Source organism: Stegostoma tigrinum, chromosome 7 (genome assembly GCF_030684315.1).
Source record: "Stegostoma tigrinum isolate sSteTig4 chromosome 7, sSteTig4.hap1, whole genome shotgun sequence".
NCBI classification, from domain to species: Eukaryota; Metazoa; Chordata; class Chondrichthyes; order Orectolobiformes; family Stegostomatidae; genus Stegostoma; species Stegostoma tigrinum.
In genome coordinates, this window is record NC_081360.1 from 73209272 (window position 1) to 73229272 (window position 20001).

The following is a 20001-nucleotide window of genomic DNA, read 5'->3' on the forward strand; positions in this document are numbered from 1 at the left end:
TAACTTCTTTGGTTCTGTTACAAATTCCATTCCTCATTCTATTGCCTGAACTGATTCAAGATGAATTACAATATTCATAAACTCCATTTGCCATCAAATCTAAGCAGACGTTCTGACCGAATAAAAAACTCTTGCATCTCCACAAAATTACTGATTGCCTTCCCCTGTACCTCAAACAACATACTGAAACCCCCAGATTCCTTTCTTACCATTAGCATCAATTATTCAAGAGTCCTCTTGGTTAGTCCCTGCCTACCGCAATCTTCAGCTCAACGCACATATTCTATACTCCACCTAATTCAGACTGCCCATCACCCTTCTCCTTGCGAATACATCGGGTCACTGAAGAGGGAGAAGTCATAATTTAAGTTGTTCACACTCGCAATTAAATCACCCAGGCCTTTCCCTGTGACATTATCCATCCCAGCTTTTGAAATTCCCCTTCTAAACTCACTGTTACTCCATCTCCTCCTTTAAGAGTCTCCTTTGGATATACCAATTCAACTAAGTACTTAACATCATGTTCAACCCTTTCTTCTTTAACTTGGTATTGATTTTTATTGACACCTTTAATAAAATACCTTAATGCATGTTATTATGTTAAATTCGAGTCACTGTTATGATAAATCCTAGTTAACGGGGAGACTTTTAGACACTGGAATTTGTTCCACAGAGCAGAAAAGGACAAAATGATTTACTGGAGTTTTTACATTTATATAAGATTTGAGATGAGTTGTGACAGACTATTTTCTTTGACCGGAACTAAACTAGTTATCAATTTAAAACTGAGTCCAGACAATTTTTTTGTTTTCAGAAGGTGGGCGTACAGACTAGTTTATCATGATAATTTGCTGTTGCAAAAATAATTATATATTTGAACTGAAGAGTTGTTAAACATTTGCATCTAAATAATAGGGCTGTGGGGACATAAAGCAATAGGACTGAATTTGTGTTGCTTTAGTAAAGAACTGCCAAAGCATGATAGGCCAAATAACCTCAATAAGTACTTTAACCATGACTGTACTAACTATGCTTCACATCTGGGGAAACACCTTGTTTCTGCTTCTGTCTATAAACAACCATTCAGGTGGAGCCAAGTATATGCAGTTGTGATTTCAGCTCATAAATTGTTATGATTTTCTTCATTGATAAAAGGGTGTCATGATCCTAATATTTACAACAGTGACAGGCTGTACTCAGAAATGTGGCTATTGTAGGGCCAGAGTGCACCAGAGATTCTAGATACATTACAGGGACCAGTATCCTCCCCTGTCCTATTTAGAAACTCCTTCCTCCCATTAAACAACACATATCAGATCATAACACTATAAATGCTATTCGATTTGTTTTATCAAGGTAGAGTAGGACCCTTGCAAATGAAAAGATTTCTTTGTGACTTCATGCAATGACTGCCAGTATAAAAAGTTGCGAGAATCCCTGACATCACAAATGAGAGTTTGGACAGGGGCAATTCAGGGACTGAGGGGAGGGGAAAACCATGGCACTGTATGAAGGAAATCAGAGATCTGCCAGCAATTGTGCCAATATTTATATTTCTCAATTTGCACCTCTAAATCAGATAATCTGGTCATTATTTCATTCTTGTTTGTGGGATCTTGTCTACAAATTGATCTGTGCTTTCCTACATGACAACATTTCAATGAAAATTAATCAGCTGTAAGATGTTTTGTGACATCCAAAAGTTGTGAAATTTATTACATTTCTTGCTTTCTGTCTCATCTGTTGGGGCCCTTTTCGATATCTGCCTCGATGGTATCAGGTCAACTCACTGTCCATATCCACAATTTCAGGATTCTTGATTCCAGTCACCATAAACCTATTTGGGAGCTTTTGGCCTTCTTGTAATAGCAATGCAAACATTCATTCCCAATGACACAGCTGCTGCTGTGCATGCTGGATAAAGAACTCTCTTACACAAAGTTGTTTTTCTCAGCTGCCTTGCACTTAGTTTTGTTACTTATGACACTTTTAAATCATTGACAGACTGAGTGAACTGGCTGCTCGTTTGCACATAACTTACAAACGTCATGGCTTTATTAGACCATTTGTATCTGCACTAACCTGGGATTTTTGGAACTTGCACAAAGAATCCAATTTTTGGGAGAGTTCATTTGCAAAGAATTCACTGCATAACAAATGTCACAATATTATTCATTTGAAATATTGTTGACCATAGAGTCATAGAGATATATAGCACGGAAACAGACCCTTCAGTCTAACTTGTCCATGTTGACCAAATATCCTATATAAATCTAATCCCATTTGCAAGCATTTGGTCTATATTCCTCTAACCCTTCTTATTCAGTACACATCCAGATGCCTTTTAAATGCTGTAATCGTATCAGCCTCCAACACTTCTGGCAGCTCATTCCGTACAGGCACCATCCTCTGCCTGAAAGAGTTTTTTCTGAGGTCCCTATTATATCTTTCCGCTGCCTCCTTAAACCTATGCCCTCTAGTCTTGGATTCCCCCTATCCTGGGGAAAAGACCTTGCCTATTCTCACCCTATTTCCCCCCCACCACCCCACCATTGTTTTATAAACCGTTAGAAAGTCACCCTTCAGCCTCCGATTCTCCAGGGAAAATAGCCCCAGCCTATTCAGCCTCTCCATACAGCAGAAGCTGAATACCAGAAAATCTCAGAATAACTCAGTTCACACACAAATAGATAAGTTTAAATAAATAATTTTGTCAGTAACCAAACAAGTTTGTGTTTCAAGCCATAAGTATTGTTTTCTCCATTCACTTTAGATAATGAAATGGGAAATATTGAACATGGCACACACAAATGAAAGGAAAACCAAATTTCAAATAAGAAAAAATAGATAACACTTACATGGTCTGCCAAAACTATCTCAATCTTTTTCACACAATTACTTACCTCTTGGATTGAAGCAGCTGCACTGTAAGCAAATTTTATGCAGCAATTACTTCCCACATACAAGGAGACGAAGAAATACTCGATGTTTTTTCATTTTTGAAATGTTTGTTTAACACCTTATCTGAAGATAATGCTGCAAACCTACACATCTACACTGGAGTAGATTTAATTGCACACTCAAGTCCTAGCAATGGAATACACAGGCTCAATTTACTAGAGGGAAATTCACCAACAGAAATGAAACATATTTCTTACTCATTTTCAAAGATAGTTCAAGCCAAATGCTCAAATGTAATTAGGGTGCCTACATTGAGAATCGATTCTAGAAAATGATCAAATCTGTTTGATTTGGATTATGTTTTTAAAGGAGCAATTTTGACTGAACAATTTCTAGTTACTGACCTACAGATGTTTCTGTACTAGATCTCATCACTGTATAGTAAATATTCAAGACTTATATAAATTGTATACATATAATGTCTGGGAAGAACATAACTGCATTAACAAGCTTGCCCATGTATCGATTCCATGGATCCTATACAAAAATTCAGGGATATTAAACAAAGAATTAGATTCCAGACAGTAATGACTTGAAATCTACAAAACAAGCTCAAGTGCAATTTAGTTGCCATTAAACATACAAATCTAATCCATTGAAAGGTACAAATACCACGGTACAAGGTCTAATAACAGGTTATTTTTCCATGACACTGGTCTGCTAATTTGGGAATATTTATACAGAAACATAATATTGAGTTAAGTATCCATGTAATAGGGCACTAGACACCAGTTATGCACTTTAGATGGTTTGAGAATTGACTAGGTTAATTAGGCATGAAGTGAGTCACTTCAGTCAACCTAAAACAACCAAATGCACACGAATGAAAAATTGGAAACAATTTTCATCATTGAAAATTGTTAACTTTGGACATTTTTGTGGCAGAAGTGAGAAGAGCTCAACTCGGTCATGAAAATTTTGCTGCAGAATGGAGTTTACGATGGCGATGAGGAAGAAACTTTAACATAGGTAGACAATTCAACATTAAACATATTTGTGGAGAATATCTATGATTACTACTGCTCGGTACCCCAAAGGATGTTAAACCATATACTATATATTATAAACTGTATGGTTTAACATCCATGGTGCTGGAAATCTCAAGGAAGAGAAAATGAAAGATGTAATTAGGAGGTCTGGAGGGAGAAGGAGTTAACAATTCAGATCAACCAATGACCCACTGTCAGAATGCCATACATTATTTATCTTACCCTTAGGTCAATTATTCGATTATCAAGTCTTGTATCTTGATTGACAGTAGCCCTTCCTTCCTAGGTAGGAAAAGTATAAGAAGAATATGAATGAGGGATTAAATAATTATAGTCATTGCATCTTTATTCCAAATATTTGTACTTGTAACTTATTGGTGGACTGGATATATTCTGACTTAAAAATAAAGATTGCACAGCATGTCTTCATTTCCCTTTCGCCTCCCCCCACTCCTAGCGCATGTTCTAACTCAACAAACTAACTAATACAAAAAAAAGTGTGAAAAACTGGCTGGTGATAATTTGTCAAATTACACTGGAAGATACTGACCTAAGCTTTCTAATGATATTCATTTTAATGAATATTCATTAAAAAGTTAAGATATCAACCATGTTACAATCAACAAACCCAAATGGTTATCTGGAGGTGCATGAAAACATTAACAATTATAGAGGAGGAACCACATGTGGAGGATGCAGTTACCACTCCAAAAACTCAATACACTGATACATTTTTAAAAATGTACAACTCCAACATAAAGTGCAATTATATACTATTTTTAACTTTTTTTATTGTTGACCTCACAGAGACTGTAACCATCTGCTAACAGTTTGATCACGTTTCCCCCTTTTAAACACCTGCACTGTTAGACATGTTGTCCCAAAGGATTTTATTTTTGACATCTGTAAATTGTCATGTCACTTAGCCGACATAGATAGTAGACCAAAGTCTTAACATATACCATAATTTACTTATTTATGGACAGTAATTTTTCTTGTTTTGAGATAATAACTGAAATATTCTATGCTGTGAAATAGTTAAAATACCATTAAAAATTCAAAAGATCGCAAATAAAAACAAATCAATTTTTAATTATTGTATTTTGATTATCAATAATTGATTCCTTCATCAATTCATAATTTTTCAGTTATTTTAAATTGCTTTGATTAGTGGTACTTAATTCATTATTTATTAATTTGCAATTGAGGCATTGCTAGTCAAAATATCTTTTGCATTTATATATTTCAGTTGAATCTTCAATTGATTTTCATTCAAGTTCTCAATGTAAAGCATCATTACATTGGTGTACTGTTGCATCCGTCACTTTAAATGTCAACAGAAATTTCATAACATTTCATTAAATCAGGAATAATGGTCAGAGACTATTGTGACTTTGCACAGAGCAAATTTAGTGGTGAAATTTATGTTGTTCCAGTTGTGGTTTTCTACATATTTTAATGAGCTTCATAAGCATCTGCTATTAGAAAACCACAGTCAGTATAATAACTTAATCTAGATTTTAAAAAAGCAGTTAAATCACTGGGGTGCAACCTTCAAATGTGATTCTCGCATCACATAACTTATTCGATGTGGGTGACAAATTTAGTATTAGATTAAGGAATTCATAGCTGTTGGCAGACATGCATTTTTTAGTAATGCTTCTAAAGTTTGTGGGTTTCTGACAATTCCCGTCTCAGATGTAGTTACTTTCATAGACTCGTGCTCATTAATACTACAGCTCAAATAATCAATGCTTCAATGACTACACAAACAATAGTAAAAAAACTTGCTGTAATGTTCATTCAATTTGATATCTTTACATGTTATTTATAAAATATAAATGATATCTCAGAAAAAAATACAAGGGTTTGTGAAATATACCGTGGCAAGTACTTTCTTCTATTACCATTTATTTGCAAATTACCAAGGATCTCTGATCCACTAAGGAGAAATTATAGTTTACATTTTTACAGAGTTTCCACAAGAAGTTTTGACATTTTAGGTAGAGTTAGAATCTGATACGCATTCAGCTGATATGATCAGGTTGAGATCCCATGCTACAAAAGTTGAAGGGTATGGAGAAAATCAAGATCATTTTCATCATGAGATATCTAATTAAATTCCCAATTTAGTCCTACTTTTGTATTGCTATCTACTAGGTTCAGAATATATGCAGCTCTACTATTCCACTGGTCTACAAATGGACCTCAATCAATCCTGTCTCACATGGGACATGTTGCATCTGCTGCAAATGGGAAGAAAAGAGGATGGAATGTTACTTCTGTCAGGTTGTTTACATCAAGATCAAATTTTACTTGGAGCAAACATTGCTAATGCTATAGACGATTCTTAGATGGATCTTATTAGAAATGTAGCCATTGTTCATACAAGGGCACAAAATGCATCAAGACTTTCGTATTTGCAGAAATAATTGCAAGATACTTTAAGGACAATGGAATTAGAAAATAAAAACTAGCCTGTGTCACTGACTGTTTAGAAGAGAAAAGGATTATCCCATGTAAAACCATGATGTGGAGATGCTAGTATTGGACTAGGATGGACAAGGTCAGAAATCAAACGACATTGGGCTATTATTCATCAGGTTAATTTGAAAACACAAGCTTTTAGAGTCTTGCTCCTCCTTCAGGTGTTAGTGATAAGGTACTATCAGACACAGAATTTACAAGTAAAAGATCAAAGCGTTACACCACTGATGAGGATGTACTAAACACACCTAAAGATGTTGTTAAATCTTTAATCAGAAGGTTTTAATTGATTAATATGTATATATAAGTCCCCAAATTCCTTTGGAGTCACTGTCCCGAGCAGACTAAAGGTTTTATCAGTGATACTACCCTTCTCACTAACACCTCAAGGTGTAAGACTCTAAAAGCTTGTGTTTTCAAATAAACCTGTTGGACTAAAACCTGGTGTTGTTTGATTTCTGAAGTAAAAGCAGTTTGGTGTTCAACTAAGGTTTCACCAAGACATGCCTGTAATTTTTAACATTCTTGATTCAAACACAAATTATGTCCAAATTATTTCTGTCCATTCAGTATTACATCCAAAGCAGTAATGCTGCAGATACCAAAACATAATGCAAATGAATTTCACTGCACTTCTCCAGATCACCTATAATGAATTTACTAATTGTTAGTCTAGTAAGCAAAAGGACATGCTGTGAGATATGAATTTGCAACACTACAACTGCAATGCGATGTTGAGCTAATAACTTGGCACAATTTCAGGTTTTCCTGACAACGCAACAGGATCAGTTCCAGTTAGGGAAAGGCCAAGTGGAAGTCAAATCTGAGACTGTAAATTTATTCACAGGAAGAACCCGACTCATGATTAATAGTGTCACAAAACTCTTGTGACATCAATGACCAATTGACTGATCATGGGTATAAATGCAATTAAATAGAAATGCATTTGAAAATTAAGATAGTAAACAGTCATCTTGTCTGTCAAGTGAAAGTAATGCCAAAATGTCCTTCCATAATCTGGCTTCGGTGGCACTTATACATCAATTTATTAGAGGTTCATTTGTATAGGTGTTTTACTACATTTGTTTCAGCAAATCGACCCTGCATAGAGGTTAAATGAGTTCAAATATATTTGGAAGTGACAACCAATTGCATACAGAAATCATTCGGGAGGTTTTACCCTGGCAGCATTCAAACAAGGCAAAGAATAAAGAAAATTAAGCTTGGACAATTACACAAAAGTCAGTGTATACAAATGGAAGTAAAATATAGCACTGAAATGCTCAATGATATTTGGATAGTATTATTTACCTCATCATTTGCTTCAGGGCGCATTGCATCTTCGAGCTGCAAAGGCAGGCGTGGTTCAGCTGCGCTGATAACATAGATCTGAAAACAAAATGACGGCATAAATAGTAAGACAGTAACAACAAAATAACAGAAAGTACAGAAATATCTTAAAAGGACACTGTTTCCATCTAAAAATGTTTCCTTAAATGCAACTGAAACTGAATTTGCATATTAAATAGGTTTATTGGCCTCTAATTGAATATTACTGAATTCAAATTACTTCGAGTTGAACACTGCTTGGATTTAAAACAAAGCACAAAATTAAACTGGGAACATTGGCTTAATGTAAAGTATGCTAATCGAATGATACCATTGGGTTTAACTTGGGTTAAATCCTCTTGTGTATAAAACATAACACAGAAATGTAATTTGGTAATTCAAGGTTTCAGGTTACTAGCTTATAACATTATCTTCTTAAGGCACAGCTCAAAGTGAAAGATATAGTTATAATTGAAATGGGATTCTCCACAAATGCTTATTTATTTTACTCTTTTAGGTTATTTTCCAACTTAAATGCACGGACTTACTCTCTCAATGTGGAGCTCAACATCTTGCTGGGAACAACTCTCTATCTTTTGTTCCACCTTCCTGAGTATACCTTCCACGTCCACTATACTCTCTTTACTGATGCTATGTAAAAGAAAAGAAAATCAGTATTTACGATCCATACTTCCGCAGCATATACAAATATAAGTACAAATTTACAGTGCAATAGTAAAGCATTGCAAGTTAATTTTGAACAGACACAACGCATGCTGCAAATAAAAATCTAACAATATGGTTCAAATCTTTGAGTCATTTGCGGTGTGTTCAACCTGTGGAAAGGCACTGAATGAACTGCTGCAGAGTTTTCCTTAACTTAGAGAGCCCTTGTACCAGCTCCTATAAAACCAGATCTTATTTCCTGTCATTTCTGATGATGATGAGCTTATTACATGGCTTATAAATGCTAATAATTTCAGAGGCATCCTTGGAATGGACGAGACAAAAATGCAGATTCCAGCAAAGCAGTTGAAATAATCTAAAACAATATACAACTTTCTGAACAATACAATGCACAAAAGTAGTCAAAGTGTAGAGCTGGATGAACACAGCAGGCCAAGCAGCATCAGAGGAGCAGGAAAGCTGACGCTTCGGGTCTGGGCCCTTCTTCAGAAAACAGTTCCTACTATTGTCCACAAAAGTAGTCAGGTTATCCCATGTCCCAAAGTTAACTGATTCCTAAAGGAAATATTTGTCAAAAATTAATCAGTTTTAGCTTGGATCACAACCCATCTGTGTACTGAACTGCACTGAAACTTTTGAGATGTATTGAGTAGTTAAAGAGATTTTCAAGATAAAGACATTACCTCCGCTTCACATTCAGTAGCAGAACTAACAAGACAATTTAGCCCATTTTCTCTTTGGTGGAACAATGCAACAGTCTTCTCAAAGCCCCACAGTTTTTCCCCTTTCAAACACTTATGTTATTCCTTCTTGAAAGTCAAATTTGAATATGGTTCCATCACCCTTTCAGAAACTGCATTCCAGATCTCACCTTTTTACATTAAAAAAATTATTCCCTTGTCACTACTGCTATCAGGTGGCTGAAAGGCTATTGTTCACATTCACAAACAATATAAATAATTTAACCTGTGTCAAAACTGTCTAACTCATCCTTGAATAAATTTAACTACTTTTGAGAAAAGTTGATTCCATATGGTGATGACTGTCTTTAGAGACAAGAAATTTTTCTGAAAGAGTACTCAATCTACAGAAGTCTTACCCACAAAGGCTATTCTAAGCTAGTTTGTTAAGTATATTCAAGGCTGAGATGGACAGATTTTTAATCAATAATGGAATGCAGGATTGTGAGGATAAGGATGGAAAGTGGATTTCAAGATGATCAAATCAGTATGATCTCTTTGAATAGCGGAGATGGTTTGACAGACTGAATGGCCTATTTCTATTCCTATGTCTTATGGTATCTGTGAGAAAACATTTCTCTCCATTGGTCTTAAAAGTTATGTCCCTTATTTTCATTCTATTCAAAACACAACATATGTTTCAATAAGATCAGCTTTCATTTTTCATGGGGGAGCTCTTGAAGATATATCAACTTGCGTTTAAAAAGGCACAAAGCCTAGCATTTTGATGTTGAGTCTGGAACATTTTAACGCCATTTGTTATGTTTCTCTGCCTTTGGCTATTTACCCCAAAGTAAATAAATATTACTACTACCTTAAACCAAATATTGTGGTCTGATCTATTTGTTGACATTTAAAGTGAACCGGAAATCACAGAACTACAGGAATTTATGATAATGCTGAGACCAGAAGCAAGTGACTTATTCTACAGCATGTGACTTCTATCATGAAATGCATAAAGGACAAATTTTAGGTCACAGACACATTGGTGTACTTATATCATTTCTTTTTTCTGTGAAATTAAAGTTATTGGCAGAAGGCGCAAATAATAACATTCTGAATTATCATATAGAATGTGCGCACTTTGCAGCTGGTGCCCAATAAAACTAAAGCAAATTTAAACCCAATCACCATTATTTGCCATGTGTTTGATTTCTACGTTATTGAAAATGGCTTATCAGCACTCAGTACATAGTGACTAAATTCTGTGCATGCCTCCATTACTATTCAGAAATCATGCCCACATTTCGAAAATAAACTAATGAAATCTAAATGTGAGGGTGCCCCAACTCTGTGATTACACTGGGTCTTCCCATTCTATTTATGGCCACAGAGAAGAACAATTATTACTGAAGTGCTACCTTCTTTCGACAGGAATTGATAAAGTTTTTACAATTACTTAGCACTGTCTTTCCTTTTTAACAAATGACATACATATTAAATTGGAAAAGAGGGGAAGAAAGAAAAAGCATGCAAACCAAGAACACAAGCAGGCTACAACAGCAGATTACATTTCTGGTTGAGACTTTGATTTATAATTAAGATTTGTTTCGTTTATTGGTGGATACCAATGAAATTAGATGTAAGTAGTGCTGTATTGATTTAATAGTGGCAGTGGAGCAAGTGTGCCCATGGTGGCTACAAGAAAGAATAGTTGTAATTGATCCTACTTCAGTTGATTTCACAGAAAAGGTTGAAGATAGCAATCCTCATTTATGCTTGCCTATAAAGAAAACATAGCTTTTGATCACTCAAGTACAATAGATAGATCAAATGTGAGTTTTGTTCATGTACAATTTTGTCTTTTAAGCAAAAATCAAAGAGTTTCACCATTTTACAATATGTTTTAGCAGAATACATGTTTATAAGAAAAATGACACTGGCTATCAAATGTTACAATCACAGCTGATGGCAATACTGGACAAGTCAGGTCCTGGATTAAAACCTGACTTGATAGACCATAAACAGCAAACTTGGTTTAACTGGTTCCCTCAGTAAAATAATACACCTGAAATTCCAAATGTTTATCTCCAAGCTGAGGATGTGTGAGAAGGATAGGCTGGTAAGTTTTACTTAGGGCAAAGTTACAATATTATTTAAATGATTTATGCTGTAAATAAAGTTATAAATGTTGTGTACACCCCCTGCATTACATTTCTATTAGTGTGTGTTTTTACATAATTATGTCAACCTCTTGAAAAACCAGACTATTTGACTAACAGCCACACTCTCGATCCTACAGATGCCAGTTATTAAAAAGTTTACTGAACTGTTCTCCTTTTAGGATAGAAGCTCCCTTTTCAAATGAACTCAGGAGTTCTTCTGAACTGAACTGAAAACTGTGATTCTTCTGCTCTGAAGTAGAAACAAAGCTTTATTGCTTTGAATAAAGCTTTATTGCACTTATTCTGCCCATCATAATCCAAGTGTATAAAAAAGAGAAATCCAGAAGGTTTGGCAGCATGTGTGAGAAGAATGCAGAATTTAGGAAACAAGTGCTACAATTCTTCGTACCTCCAGCACCTTCAATTTTTGGTTTTGTATTAGCTTAAAAAGGCAACATCATCATATCCTACTGGATCTCACAGCTACTCTCTCATTAGAGAGATGACCGTTGTGACTTAACCTGAGGGTAACAATGCATCAGTTGAGGAGAAGGCATGTAGAAGGATAGTTCTTCCTGAGACGTTGTGGAAATTGAACCCATGCTGTTATTCATTACAAACCAGCCAAGTGGGCCAACAAAGCCCATAGTATAAACATCCTACCTATTAACATTATATGGATCAGGTAGGCAGGTGGGTAGGAGAATGGTCCACCATTCAATGAGATCCTGGCTGATCTGATAATCCTGCCTTCTCCCTGTAACCTTCATTCCCTTACTGATTAAGAAACTGTCTACCCTAGCCTTGAACGTACTTAATGATGCAGCCTGAACAGCCGTCAGTGCTAAAGATTGGGGTAGCTCAAATCATAAGCCTTCATAAGCGAATTATGCATGTGAGTCACTGTTCCAGAATGACATTCTTATGTGTTTAAATAAAATCTCCACAGATCTGATTAAAACCTCTTTGCCTCCATTTTAAAATCCGACTTGCAAAAAAAAACAGGTATACAACTTTCATCATACCTCCCCACCAAAGAGAAAGAGAAGATCTGAAGAAATGCATTTACTTTCTATCAAGCAGTTATTTGTACGCTACTTCTATGTTAACAGTAATGATACAGGAAACACAATAATATCCCTAACAACCAGATACACAAGTGCATTTTGATCACTTCATTTGTTTTCTTTCAGATTTGATTTCAACAACATCACTATTACATTGTTCTTGCCAGTCACACAAATGATTTTTAAATTGAATGGATACAATATTAAACATTAACAACACAGTCCAACTTCCGGTCCCAACATCTCTCCAAAACAGTCTCTTATGAGTTACTGGATTTGTAAATTGTGAACTGATGTAGAGCTAACACAAGACTTAACTTGTCTTTCTCCGCCTTGAATATTTCTGTTGGCAAGCATGCAATTTAAGCACCTGCGTAATATCCACACTGGTTAGTGGAGGATCAACTTTTCAATTTTCAATTCGTATTTTCTTTCCATTCAAACTGATTTTTTTTACTCATTTATTTTGTTACTGTAAGTATGTTTTTCCTATTATAATTGTCATATCTCTTTACCATGACACAATCACTCATTTTTTTCACCTAGTACTTGCTACATAATTTCCATCAGTGAGTTTTGTTTTCATTTGACAATGTCCAATGAACCTTGATGATAATGGTTCTAACTTACCTTTATCAACAAAATTTTAAGATTTGGCCCTTCTCCTGCTCTAGTTTAATTGTTTGTTGAGCATAGCTGAAGCAAGTTTTGGCTAACTGTCTCACTTTTGCTCATTTTTCCAAATCACCGTAAATGCAATCACTGCACTTTAGTTCACAGATTTATCGTTAGTTTAGTTAATGTACTTTCTCACCTCAATGTCCATATATCAGTTCAAGAGGACTGAATCTTGCGGACCCATTGAGAACATCTCTAATTGTAAACATCAATTAGGGTGTTCTTTTTTCCAACCTTTACAGTGCGCCTGATAATAAGCTCTAATCATGGCTTTTAAGCTCTGATTCAATCTTTCCCATGGTCCTTGATGATAAAAGTGAATTTAATGAAGAAAATAACCTGATGGGTGGTAACACAGCACTTTTGCATCATATTTGTTATAATCATTGTAAAAAGCTAAAGTATTGGAGATGTTACGCATCTATTCCTCCATATTATAGTTTAAGTCTTGCCAATCATGAATTCCTCCTCTAAATATGCCTACCGATCATTACTTCTATATAAATTTTGTATTCTAGTTCTAAAGAGTTGTTCATCAATACAGAATCTGTTCATTTCTGAAAATCCACTTGAAGTTTTTCATTTTGCATTCATCAAGACAAACATGTGAATGCCAAATTTCAACATATTATAATAGTGAATTATTGTCAAGACCCCAAGTCCCTTTGCATATCTATACTTTCTAACCTCTCACTATTTAAGAAAACTCTGTACATTATGTTCTTGCTCAATCACTAAGCCTGTTCAAATCCAGCTGAAAATGTTTTTCATCTTCCTCACAAGTTACAACATCCCTGCTCAGCTTTGTGCCATCTCCAAATGTGAAAATATCATCTTTGTTCTACACCTCCAAATCACTGATATATATTGTGAAAATCTGAGGTCAAAGTACTGATCCTTGCACTATCCCACGAGACGGTGTTAATCCATAGTCTGCAATGTAAGAATGACCCATTTATTCTTACTCTGTCTGTTAGCCGATCCTCAAACAATCCCAGCACATTTATAAAATTAAAACACATTGGATAGGAGGTGGGAGACTTTATCAAAAGCCTTCTGAATATCCAAATATATCACAGCCATCGACTCCCCTTCATAAATTTTGTTCATAACATCCTGGAAAAGCTGGAACAAGTTTGGCAAATACGATTTTCCATTCACAAATGCATGTTGACTATGCTCAGATTATTTTTTAAATCAAAGTATCCATTTATCAGTCTTTATGATTGACTCTAGGATTTTCTCCACTATGTAAGGTTGACAAGTCTGTAGTTCTCTTTTTCTTACCTCTTACTAATTTCTTAAATAGTTGGTTGATTTTTGTAAACTTCTAATCTGCAGGAATTATTCCAGAATCTATGGAATTTTGTAATAGGATTATACCACTGCACCAACTACAATAACAAGGGAACATAATTTTAAAGTAAAAGGCACAAGATTTAGAGAGGATTTTAGGAAAAACCTTTTCGTGTAGAGGATGATGGGGGTCTGAAATGCATGCCCTGGGAGGGTAGTTGAGACAGGAAACCTCATAACCTTTAAGTAGTATTTGGATGAGCACTTGGAAGTGACATAATATTCAAGCCTTTGGGCCTAGTGCAGGGAAGTAGGACTAGTTTAGGTATTGTAGATTTTTGGCGGTACAGTCTTGATGGGTCAAACAGCCTCTCCTATTCTGTATGATTTTACAATTCTATGTTATCTCTACAGGCACGTCTTTCAACAGTGAGATGCAGATGATCAGATTCAAAGGTCTTACCAACTTTCAACCCCTTAATTTCTGCATAACAACTTTCTTACTAACATTAATTATCTTCAATTCCTTATTCTCCCTGGTGAGTTAGACCTCTAAATCTAGGAGATTTCTTCTATATTTCTGATTAAAAAGAGACAAAGCAAAGATTTAGCTTCTCTGCCATTTCCCTATTCTCCATTATAAATTCTTCTGACTCTGCTTTTAATGGACTCATATTTGTCTTTGTCAAAGTTTCCTTTTATGGTACCCATGAAAGCTTTTACACTCCATTTTTATGTTTTTTGCTAGATTGCATTTATATTCTGCCCTTACTTTCCTCATCGGTTCCTTGGTCCTCTTTTGCTGTATTCTTAAAACACTGTTAAACCTCAGATTCATTATGATTTCTAGTCTTTCTAACCCTGGCTTTTAACCTTGTACAATGCTTAATTGCCTTTGATGGCTGTGACTAACTGACCTAGAGTGTTAACGCCTTGAAGAAATACATAGATGCTGTAAGTCATGTACTAGATAGTTTAAAAAAAACTGTCTACTGCCTTTGTACAGTCAAACTGTTTAATGCATTTCCCAATACAGTTTAACCAACTGGTACCTCACACTTCCATAATTTCCTTCATTCAAATTTAAACCCTTGCCACAGACTGAACTAACTCAGTTTCAGACACTGTAATATTCTGATCATACATCCCTAAAGATTACAAGATTAATTTGCTAATTTTTATTAATTAATGTTAGATATGAAACAGCCAATGCTCTAGTTGGCTTTTCAATTTGTCGCTCCAGGAAATTATTCTAAAGGCATTCCAGAAACTCATCCTCCACAGTTTTAGTTTTCAACTGGTTTACCCAGGCTATATGCAGATTGAAGTAACGCACACTTACCATGTTGTAGTTGCTACAAGCTTCACTTATTGCCTGGATTTGTACCACGCTGCAAACTACTTGACCTGAAACATTAACTCTGATTTCTCTCTATAGATGTTGCCAGACCTACTGAGCTTTTCCAGCAATTTCTTTTTGTCTCTGATTTATAGCGTCTGCAGTTCTTTCGGTTTTTACCACTACTATTCGCTGGCCTATAAATAACTCCAAACAATGTTTGCTGCCTTTAGTTTCTTAGCTCCGCCCAAACAGATGATTATATTTTAACAATTTATCTCTAGTCAAACTTTTAGATCTTCTATCTTGTTGCTAATTCTGCATGCATTCAGGTAGAGTGCCCTTAACTTTGTTGTTTCGACATCATTCTGTTATTCGAGACACGCACAATGCTCAGCCTTGTTTCTCCCATCTTCTAGTTGGCGTCACAACTTTTCTACTTGATGTATTCAACTTAATTCCATTCCAATTTGGATTATCCCTCAGGTTTCTACTGCCCTGTCTATCTAGTTTAGAATCGGGAAAGATTTTCTGCTGGTTGGAGACTGGAGCACCAGATGACGTAAATTAAAATTATTTATGAACAATGCATGAGGGTGTGGTGTGAAGGTGGTTTACAATGGATTATTATTAATTGAGAACAAAGTCATGGAACTCAAAATATTAACACTGTTCATCGCTCCACAGATGCTGTCAAACCTGCAAAGTTTTGCACTACTATCCGCTTTTGTTTCAAAAATCCAGGATATGCTGTACTTTTCTTTAACTTGATCCCTGGGATGGCTTAATTGTCATTTGAGGACCGATTAAGGAGACTGGGCCTGTATTGTCTTGAGGTTACAAGAATAAGGAGTGATCTTTTAAAGCAAACACACTTCATTCAGGGTTGAACAGGATAGCTGTAGCAAGGATGTTCCTGCTGGTTGGGGGTGGGGTCTACTAGAATTTTTAACTACCATAAATATCAAAGGATAGGTGTTGCTGAAAAAAAATGCTGTTGAGATGGAAATCAGCAACGGTCTAGTTGAAAGGCAAAGCGGGCTTGAGGGGCCAAATGCCCTGCTCCTGGTCTTATTTCCTATATGTGTTAATAGACACAAAATGCATTTTTGGTTTTTATTCTGCACACTTGTCTATTTGGCACCTTCCATTTGAAACTGTAATCAGACACCCATACAGTAAACACAGAGTGTAGCCAGCAGGGAACACCATGAACTGAAACAGGTGCAAATGAATTTCCTGTCTCAAGTCTGTTAAGCCAGACTTATCAGTTTAACAAAACAAACACAGCCATCTGTAAAAAAGCAAGAACTACAGTAAAATAATCAGACATACAAGAAGTTCACAATACCCTTTAATAATCAGTGACCTATAGTCACCCTCACAAAAACATCCAACTGGATATCTAATTAAAACTGTACAACTATGCTATTACACAATAGCTAAACATTTTATAAAGAAACCTCTAAAATCTATCTAGGAAAAATACAAACTCACAAACAAAATCCGTTAAGCTTTGATAATTTATTTACAAGTTATTTTGAAAATTATTCTGGATTTCAACATTATATTTTAAAAATCCAAGAATGTTTCACAGTAAGAGATTGTTTAATTAATCAAATTAGATAGTAGTACCTTTCTCCATGAACCATCTGATCTAATATCACGGTCCCAAAACTTTTTCACATTCCCTTTATCAAGCAACAAATTCCCTTTCTAAAATTTCTAAAGAAGCATGAACTCTTGCAGCATAGAAGAGGGTCATTAAGACATCATGCCTGAGCCGATTCTTTGAAGCTTTTGTTCAAAAATTTGGCCACTTATTCAAATAAATACCCTGATGAAAGTTTTGACTGAATCTGATTCCATGACCCTTTATACAAGTGTGTTATGGATTGTGTTTCTGCGTGAAGAAATTTCTCCTTATGGTAGGTGTAAAGTTAATGTGGCTAATGTTGCGGTGACACATACGAAACAATGAGGGTGGCCATTCTGGGGTCAGATTTTCACAACTCCTTGAAGGTGGCTAGGCAAGTTGATAAGGAACTAAAAGTGACCGGGGTGCTTTGATTTGTAAATAAAGAGACTGATTGCAAAAACAAGGCAGTGTTGTTAACCCTTCATAAATCACCTGTTAGGCCTCATCTAGAACTCTACATACGATTCTCGGTGCCACCCTTGTAGGATAGGCTCACCAGGATAATATCAAGGATGAGGGACTTCACATTATAAGGAGAGATTCTGGGAGGTTGTGATTGTTCTCCTTAGGGCAGAAAATGTTAAGGAATTCAGTACCAAATTTCTTTTAGTTTCTCTCTGATTCTTCTGTTTCATTTGGTGGCTATAAATTACTTAGCAGAACTTTCCAAAAAATTAAAAACAGCCTGATATTTCTTTTCCATTTTTCCCCAAGAATCTTGGAGTGCAAACTGTGAAGTTTTTTCTACATTAAACTGAGTTCTTTCTTTTGAGTACTAATACTCTAATATCAGTTCTGCTGTTTCTACAATCCTCAAATTCACTTCAGATGTGCAAATGGCAACAGCATACTTCATGACTTTCTTTCTTGTTCTCTCACTCTGCACCACAAACTTTCTCTCTCACTAAGCCGTTCCAACCTCAAATTAAGTTGCTTCTAATTACATATACTAAAACAAAATGCTCAGTGCAATTTACGTTTCTTGCATATTCACAATTAGCCTTTCCAACCTTGTTCCGGTCAACTCTTTATACTTCCTGAATCTCCTCTTTATTAATTGCAGTGTAAATAATAAATGCGCTTCTGAGTATTTTATCTCTGTTTAAAAATTACAGGTTGCCTATTTAAAACTGAGATTAGACAAAAAAAAAATTCTCTGGGAGGTTGGCATAAATCATTGCAACTCTTTTCCCAAAAAAGTGGTGGAAGCAGAGTCCGAATATTTTTAGTGCAGATATAGATAGATTGATGTTAAAGGCAGGGGTTGAAAAAATTGTCAAAAAGTAGGCAGGAATGCGCATTTGAGACTGCAATCAGATCAGGCATTATATTATTGAAGAGCAAAGCAGGACCAAGAGGTTCAATGGCCTACTCCTGATTCCAAGAATCTCCACAGAACAAGAAGAAACTATTCGGCCCGTTACCATCAATCCTCTGAGCAGCATCCTACGCTATCCCCATAGCCCCACATTTACTATGGCTAATCCACCTAATTTACATATATATAGTCTGTGGGAGGAAACTGGAGCACCCAGCAGACATCCACGCAGAACCGGGGAAATATGCAAATTCCACACAGACAGTCAATCAAGGCTGGAATTAAACTCTGGTCTCTGGCACTGTGAGGCAGCAGTGCTAACCATTTCATGTGTTCACATTTGAAATGTCACAAAATTCTTCCTATTCATTCATGCATGCTTTAGACAGGATTGTACTAATTGAAATATAAATGATTTACAGCAAAACATACAAATTTTCAGTATTTACCCTGGTTACAGAAAAAAAATGACAAGATTTAAACAAAGGATGCTAACCATCATACGTATTTGAACTACAGAATGAAAAGGGACCTAATGGAAAACATCTCCTTTCTCATAATTGTACTTCAGACGAAAGGAAGTAATTCCAAACTTACTTAGCAGCAAATTTGACCATCTGTTTGCTCACATGGTCTCCTACAGCCACAAGTCCTTGGACATTAAACTGTTGCTGACGCAGGACTAAAAAACACTGCTTCCCTGTAGAGATAAAAATAGCCCTATTGAGTACTACATACGTCAGATCCTCTGACACACTGATTTGCTTCTTACAACTTATTCACACTTTTTGCTATTTGTACACTTTTCCTTTAAAGATGTAGGAAGCTTGTATAAATTGGAAAAAATATATCAATCCTGGAGATTAAAGAGGAATATTAACCCATAAAACTTTACAGACTGAAACAACCATTTAAATTAACATTCAGCAATTTTGTATCTTGGTTATTCCTTTTAAAGTTATTTCTTGCTTTTAGGTCACCAAAATATTTTCACTGCTGAATGAATTCACCATTTGCTTAATTAGGTCTACTAAAACCACATAAAATAAACATTTAATTTATTAAGTATTTTTGCTTGAAAAACAACTCTCAATGTCTGCAGTTCTCTATTCGAGCTATGGCTATCCAATGAAAATGGTCACAAGTGAAACCAATTAATTTTTCAGCATTAAGATAACTAAAGGATATGGGCGCAGGGCAGGAAACTGGGGTTGATACAGGAATCAAGCCATAATCTTGTTCTCCGATGGCTAAAGGGCCCACGTGACCCATTTCTTAAAGACTTAATAGTAACATACAGGAAATA

The 20001-nt window shown here is 35.6% G+C and overlaps 1 protein-coding gene across 1 annotated transcript in view; it reads right to left on the bottom strand.

The window, feature by feature from the left end:
* Positions 1–20001, bottom strand: part of dars1 (aspartyl-tRNA synthetase 1) — an 82816-nt gene that overhangs the window by 39552 nt on the left and 23263 nt on the right. Inside the window, exons 6-9 of the mRNA XM_048533969.2 lie at positions 19293–19395; positions 8315–8417; positions 7749–7826; positions 4173–4232 (exon numbers count right to left, since the gene is read on the bottom strand). Coding sequence (XP_048389926.1) covers positions 4173–4232; positions 7749–7826; positions 8315–8417; positions 19293–19395 — 344 coding nt within the window. The remainder of the gene's footprint in view (positions 1–4172; positions 4233–7748; positions 7827–8314; positions 8418–19292; positions 19396–20001) is intronic.